The sequence below is a fragment of the Cibotium barometz genome, chromosome 46, assembly GCF_041138505.1.
Source record: "Cibotium barometz isolate CiBa-2024 chromosome 46, ASM4113850v1, whole genome shotgun sequence".
NCBI lineage: Eukaryota > Viridiplantae > Streptophyta > Polypodiopsida > Cyatheales > Cibotiaceae > Cibotium > Cibotium barometz.
Genome location: NC_141091.1, coordinates 11,051,303 through 11,059,136, shown reverse-complemented (window position 1 = coordinate 11,059,136; position 7,834 = coordinate 11,051,303). Strand labels below are relative to the sequence as shown.

Genomic DNA, 7,834 nt, shown 5'->3' with positions numbered 1-7,834 from the left:
GATAAGTGGTTTAGCCACTATCAATTTGATTCCCTGCAAGAGGGCAAGAAGGTTCTTGACACGAACACCCAATAAGGATGCACTATTACCTTCTTGTAGAGGGCAAGAAGGTTCTTGACATGAACACCCAATCACTGAACATCAAATAAAGATGCAATTCCTGGGATTTTCAAGTTATGCAATTCATTCAGATCACCCCTGCATTTTCACATCTCAACTCACGACTATATACTCCATTTTTAAGTTATGCAGTTCATTCAGATCACACTTGCATTTTCACATCTCAACTCATGAGTATATACTCCACTTAGGGTCATCCTAAGGCACTTCATGGAATTTTCAAGTTGTGAAGTCCATGTAAATCACACCTGCATTTTCACATCTCAACTCATGTATATACTCCACTTGGGGTCATCCTAAGGCATCATTATGATCAAGCAAGGTGTGCACCAGTACAACTTGAAGGTGTCAAGGATTTTCACATGCATGAAAATCCCATAATTTTCATGCTATGATCACCGATATGATTGTGGCATTCTCATGCCACTTATATTGGCCAATTTATTGCTACCATGTGTGTGAAGTTTTTCATGCCGTATAAAGTCCATCTTTTTACCTTTATTCCTTATTTGTGTCCTATCTTTATCTCTCAACAATGAGCATTGTGTTTGCCATTACTTTTGCTTTGTTGTCATCACCTTGCACCATCACTTGCTTTGTTGACAATTTTCCAACACCATCGCAAGTCCGAGAGGAGGACTAAGCAAGTCATCGTCATCACCAAAATCACTGCCACCTCGTTTGCCATCTCTAGCCACCTCCTGTGGTATCATTTTGATCTTACTCTTTATTTTCATCACCGTTGAGTCTTCACTTTCTATGCATGTCAGTGAATGATTCTATTAGTAGTTCCTTCTCTCCTTACAAGAATAAACCCTCCATGTGTGTCAACCCCTAAGCTACATGCATGTGAAGGCCAAGGATCTAAAGCGGACAAAACATTATAATAAAACTCTTCATTATGACTTAATACAACCGTGTCATTCACTTACATTTTCATGCACGTGAAAATGTAGGTTTGATTTGCCCCGTGGAAAGATTACGCTTACCATCTCCATGATCTAAGCTTGATCCATGAGTTGCACTAACTTCTTGTGACATCCCTAGTTCACATTTACACTTGATTCTCATGGCCACAACATATTCAATGCACATGACTCAAGAACAGCCCATTAACTCAATCAAGGGGGATATAGGATCTTAGTAGTAAATTCTACAACACTTTCACACTGTGAGATGCTTTGATAATCCTGTGAGATGCTTTGCTGGATTATCATGCCAAGAGAAGAAGGATCAACTCCAACAAAGCTTATGCAAACCTGCATGATTATCCCAATACCGAGGATAACCCACCATATGATATCTTTTGTAATGATGGAAGTAAGAATATATTATCTTTTATCAACTTTCTTCTTATTGCACAGTTTTTAATACCAATAATATATTACCTTTTATCAACTTACTTCTTAGTGCACAGTTAATACCAACATTTCTTTACGTTTAATTACAACTTCATACAATGTCATGACAAAACAAATTACAGATCTTGTACATGAAAGCTTTCAATTGCATCACAAAAGAAAGAGAGAGACACAACAGAGAAGTGAGTAGAATAGCTATCTACTTAAGTACCAGTATAAGTAACGCTTTGGGTTGTTGCGCGTACTAGATTGATACTAAGAGTATAGGAATAGGAAGGGGCAAGCCCCAAAGTTGAAGGTTGCAAAACCCAACAAAGCAATGTATTGAGTTCTCTCTTAAACTGCATCCATTATTCTCTAGAACTGGAAACTATTTGAGGGATCACATTGTAATATATACCGTCATAAGGCCATATGAATCAATAATTTTAAAAGAAAGAAAAGAATCACCAAAAACAAACAAAATTTAAAAAATTCAAATTCAAAAAAAAAACTTAATAGAGATGCCCAAGAAATAATAATAATAATAATAATAGTAATAATAACTTGCAAAAATAGACAAATACATAACTAAATCACACACGCCCACATACACACAAACAAATTCTTTATTGAACCACAACAAAAGAATTTCTAACAATTTAATAACTAATTAGCAAAAACAAACTTTAAATGACTAATTCACTAAAACAAAAGAAGACAAGAATACGAAAAGAGCGAACTTTACCTCAAAGATTGTCCAATCATGAAGTATAAGACCATCAACTTCATCATGCATAACATGGACTAAGTGCTACGACATCTCGTGTAGATTAATAATGCTAACCCTAATTAATATTTGAGAATAGAGGGGGGCCAATGTTTATACGATTTTATGATGACTTACCCTTCTGTAGATTAGGGTAATAATCAACATATCGTGGAGTTCTACATTCAGGATTCAAGGAAATATTACAACGAGAATGGTGGCTATTTCCTTGGCAACCTTCAAATTTGACCTGCATATCAATGTGCAATGCAGCTCAAGGATACTGAAGTCAATATCTATGACATGTATTTGCTTATAGCTGCTGACCATTGGAGCTTTGAGGGAAGTGATTATCAACTTACTCACCCATTCTGAGTGTCTTAGACCATACTCAAATATGAAGTCTAGAAAGTATCAAGTTCTGCCATGCATCCTCTCCATAAATAAATGAGATTTACTAGAAACATATTAGGCACATAGATCTACATGAAGCAAGTGCTTTGGCACCACAATGCCTATAGATTATACACATACATAGAAAGACATAATGATAAATTATGTAAAGAGACAATGCAATGTTTGGCAATGTCACAAACTAAATGTCATTGCGGTAAACCGCTTCAAAGTATTGGCAAATCGCGTTGATCTGCTGCTCATTAATGAAACTCGTGCATCAAAAGACTAGAGAATAACAGAGTATCCACTTACATTTGAAAAAAATCTGGTAAAACCCAGCAGAGAACAGCGCTATCATATGAACATATGGTAGCACTAAATTCAAGCCATCGATGATGGGGTTCAGGGTGAGCTTTGGCCACTCAGGTTTGCATCAAGCGCTAGGGGGAAGCAAACTAAGAAGCTAGGAGAGTGCATTCACTGTAGAAACTTACAAAAACTAGTGTGTGATGCGCGCATGTGTGCGTGCATGTGTTTATCGGGTTTTGGGAAAAGGGACAAGAAGGGGGGGAGGGGAGGTACATACAGGCCAGCCTCTTTTTTCACTATGTCAGAGCTAATGCAGGATATCTATCCATCATTTGTCCAGCCTCTCGGAACCAGATGATACAGGCCACCGTCTTTTTCAACCAGATGATACAGGCCACCGTCTTTTTCACTAACGCAGGATATCTATCCATCATTTGTCCAGCCTCTGTCCTACTGGCTCGGAACCAGATGATCTCTCTACTTATCAGCCCAGCCTAGCATCTTATATGGTCTATTACCCTAATCACATCCAAAACCCCTAATAAAAAATGACCATGAGATTGCACAGAATTGCTCCGGCTGCCAAGGCATTGCTAGAGACATGGCAACTGTGTAGTGAAGCAGTCAATGACATTTCATCAAAAGCATTACACAAAGACATAACCCCCATACAGAATTGATATATAAATTGGAGCAGATTACATGAGAAATCATGCATTTAGGGTTTCAGGATTCGCTGACCAAGCCGTTCACAACAGAGGAGGCGACAAGGACAGCAACGAGCTCAGCACCTGCGACCGCGCCGGCCTGGTAGAGGGGTGGCGGGCTATCGATGGGTGCGGAGGCGGCAGCAGGGCCTACGACGCTGCTGATCTCCTTTTGGCCCTCCACCACCAGCTGCTCGCCCTCCTTCACCAGCTCCTTCACCTCCTGCACCACCTCCCGCTCCGCCTCCTCCACGCGCTTCCGGAGGCCGAACAAAGGGATGTCCTTGGCCAAGGCGGCCTGCTGCAGCAAAAACAGGGGGGCGGCCACTAGAGCGGGCAAAACCAGGCGCCGCGAAACTCCTAATTTGGCAGGGATAGACGGAGAAGAGGCGGAGGCGGGGGCGGAGGAGCTGCATTTCTTGGCCACAGGAAGGGCCGACATGGATGTGGATAGAGGTGAAGAGATGGCCATGGCAGCCATGGGGGGCAGGCTGGGGACGCCCTTGAGAATGAAGGTAGGTGAGGCACACAGTATCGGTAGGAGAGAATGAGGGTCTCTCCACCTAGGCGATAGAACGGTGTCCACACAAGTGTGCACTGTGGGGCACCCCTCCAATCCTCTCACCCCTCATCCTCTTCCTCCCTTTAGGAGGAGTTCGCCTCTTGGAATAGCTATGTAAAAGTTCTAACTTCTATGATTTTTTTTTTTGGACCAATATATATATATATATATAATTCCAAAAGTATTTCATCCTTTCAGCCCTACAACAGGCAACCAACAACAGCTAATTTATCACCCTCTATTAAGCAAGTTACAAATCAGCTCCCATCTATCATCCTCAAATACAAAGGATGATTTTTCCCAAGAAATCATATAACCAAGCAGAATGCAGGCTTCCACCATAGCTTCAGTGGTGCAACCCCTAGGAGCCTACTTTTCCAACTCATCACCCCTCACATCACCCTTCTTCAACTAGATTTTTGACTATTGGCAGCTGGGTTCTCAATAAAGGTAACAAAAGTGTAGCTTGCTTGCCTTGCCTTCTTATACCATCTCTTAGTTTTAGGACCATACCCGACTGGTTTGTCTTCCAATTTCAGCTTTGCAAGGCCCTGAAAACAAGAACACCACACCATTAGGCAAAGCCCAGTATATCTGCAAGTCACACCCAAAGGGAAAGGATCAAGTAATAGCTGACTGCGGAGCCTGGATCATCTGAACTAGCTCTACCCCATTCAACTTGTTAATCAAGCATATTATCACCCAAATTGTAAAAGTGAACCAGATTCTTTAACTGTCCATGAATAAAATATATGAAGGCTATTTTAAACATCAAGAGACCATTTTAAGCATGCTAAATTAGGCAAGGTAACTATTCAAGACTAGGAGGCACTATTCTAGGTGTAAATGGTCAAGAAAGAAATGGAGAGGATTTGTTTGCCAATTAGAGAAAAAATTCACATATAAGAAATAACACTAAGCAGATCTTTATCACATGACAAAGAAACGTGAAGCGAGAGATGTGGAGGAAAGTTACAAATTGATGGCATATTATGTGCACCCGTGCACTCTGGTAAGGATGGTTATCTAGGTAGACTCTAGATAGAGGAGGTGGTGCACTGCTACAATGAAGATACATATAAACTAAATAATCTTGATATGAAATGAGGACTACGAAAGTAGTCTGTATATAGTATCTAGAGTTAATCATATCATCACATAGATCATATAATGGCTACCCTCTACAACTAGTACAATGGCCGGAACTGACCATATCACTCGATTGGAACCATATTAGATTACAACAAAAACCTCTATAGTCTTCACACAGTTGCGTAGCTCCTAGACCCATCTAAGGTCATCTGGGCACTTTTGAAAGTGACCAACCTGAGGCGTGGAATTATTTAATCATGTCGTACATCGATTTGTTGTGGCAAAAGTTGGGGCGTGTACCTGGGGTCAATGTAGACTTCTCTGGGTGCGGCCATGTATTCATGCCACATCCCGCCACATTTGGTGGTTACATTTGGGTTGGACACATCCCTTGGGATCAACAAAATGCCAACCTCCTCTAGTGTGTAATCTTTCACCAAGGAAAAGAGGTGATCCATGTGTTGATGCACCCCGAGGATTTTAACCATGTCGAAGAATGTATCAAGAGGCGGTTATGCAAGTTACCTTGGAATGTGAGGTCCCACACATTGAGCAAGAGTTGTTGTTCATGGACAAGCACCGTGGGTGCGTCCCATCATCTTCATTGGCTTCTTTTTTAGTAGTTGGCAGTGGTGTCTCATTGAGATCCAATCCCTCATGGAATGATTCAATGATGAGGGGTTCATGGATGCGATTATGAGGTGGTTGAGTTGGGAAAGAAGCTCTAGGATTAGGGGATGAATTGTGGACAAAGTAGGTACTCCTAAAGAGGATGATACAGATGGATTAATGGGAGGGTTATGGATGAGGTGTAGAGTTAGGCCACTTGGAGGGAAGTGTGTTGGGTGGCTTTGGGGTCGTTGGCGAGGGTTGGGTTTTCTCGTAGGTATTTGCACTGTCACCCAAATTTTCTAAAGAGTGTTGTGCCCCAGAAGGTTGGTGTGTCCGTCTTGTTTTGAATCTTCAAGGTCCTCCTCTTCATCTACAGGGGATGGTGCCATGAGGTCAAGAAAGTAATCTTCCTCAGTAAAGAGTGTAGAGTTTATGAACATGTGGCACCATATGGTGAAGTGCGCATAACTTGATGGGATTTAATGGAGTATAACAGTGTGGTGTCCAAGAAGGAGATGGCTTGATCGAAGAAGAATATTTCCACAGAGTGTTTGCGGGGGGATAAGATGGTGTGAAAGGTGGAGGTTGAGATGGGGTCCAATGAAAAGATATTGAATTGAAGCAAGTAAATGGCAAGGGTACAATTCATGAGGGTAAGGGTATCCATGGGGGACCGACTCATGGTTGGTAAGGTGTTAAGCCCATGAGAGAAATCGGGCTTCTTTTGGTCACGCCCTTCCAACGAGGTATCATCAAAGGTAATGAGGGCACAATTGATGAGGGTAAGGGTATACATGGGGGACCGTCTCATGGTTTTTTGGTAAGGTGTCGATCCCATGAGAGAAGCATGTCTAGCTTCTTAAGCTCACATCCTTCCAGTGAGGTATCATCGAAGGTAACGGTTTCTATCTTATGGATTTTGACGTGTGCCTGGGTGAGAGGGCTCCTTTTTTGGTGGAGAATTTCGTGGTAGGCTACTTCTCAAGTGGCTCCTTTGGTCATGGCTTTGGTTGTACTCCTCATGGAATTGAGTGACGGATTTACCACTTTAGATGATGCAAGGGTTGTGTCACACTCCTTTGCAAATTGGTTAATGACAAAGATGGCTTGGACTTCTTTTGTGGTGGAGGAGTTCTTGATAGGCTACTTCTCAAGTGGCCCCTTTGGTCATGGCTTGGTTGTACTCCTCACATGGAATTTGGTGAGGGCTTTGGTTGTGCTAATAAGGAATTTAGTGCGGGCTTTGGTTACCACTTTAGTTGATGTGAGGGCTGTGTCACACTCCTTTCCCTATTGTGAGGGTCTTTAGCTTTCTGGGTGAGTGAAGAAAGTAAACACACGTGCACCAATTTGGGGTGAGTGAAGAAAGTAAGCACACGTGCACCAATTTGGGGTGAGTGAGGAAAGTGAGCACACGAGTACCGATTTGGGGTCAGTGAGAAAAGTAAGCACACGTGCACCGATTTGGGGTGAGTGAGGAAAGTGAGCATACGAGCGATGGGAACCAATTTGGGGACTATGATGTCCTCAAATATTTCTCCATTGGAATTGAGACCATATTTGGTGATGAGGTGCCAAAATTCATCCATGGCTCCCTTCCCACTATGGAATTTTGAATTTTGATGTGGTGGCTCAGAGATCTAGGAGATCCTTGGTGAGAGGGATATGGTGCGACCTCCCCTAAACTGTATGTTTTGTGGTGGGATTCAATGTAGTGTAGGGTGAGAGGGAGATCCGGGCCCATAGTGATTGGTTTTGGAAGGCCATGAAGCCGACCTTATCAAGGTACAAGGCTACTTTAGAAAGTAGAAAATGGCATGACATTCTACCAATGGATAGGCAAAGCTAAAGTGGTTTTCAAGGGGTGCTTTGACTTGAGCACATGAATGATGGGCAACTCAACTTCCCCTGAATTATCTATATTGTG

General features: G+C 42.2%; 1 protein-coding gene across 1 annotated transcript; it reads right to left on the bottom strand.

Moving 5' to 3' along the window:
• Positions 1 to 3,547: 3,547 nt before the first annotated feature.
• LOC147611876 (uncharacterized) lies at positions 3,548 to 4,237 on the bottom strand. The gene has a single exon (XM_086783756.1). It carries the CDS (start codon positions 4,120 to 4,122, stop codon positions 3,661 to 3,663), a length of 462 nt encoding a protein of 153 aa, XP_086639882.1. The 5' UTR covers positions 4,123 to 4,237; the 3' UTR covers positions 3,548 to 3,660.
• Between the last annotated feature and the right edge of the window lie 3,597 nt (positions 4,238 to 7,834).

Coding starts and splice junctions, on each gene's coding strand:
- LOC147611876 (XM_086783756.1), bottom strand. CDS start 4,122: ATGGCTGCCATGGCCATCTCTTCACCTCTATCCACATCCATGTCGGCC.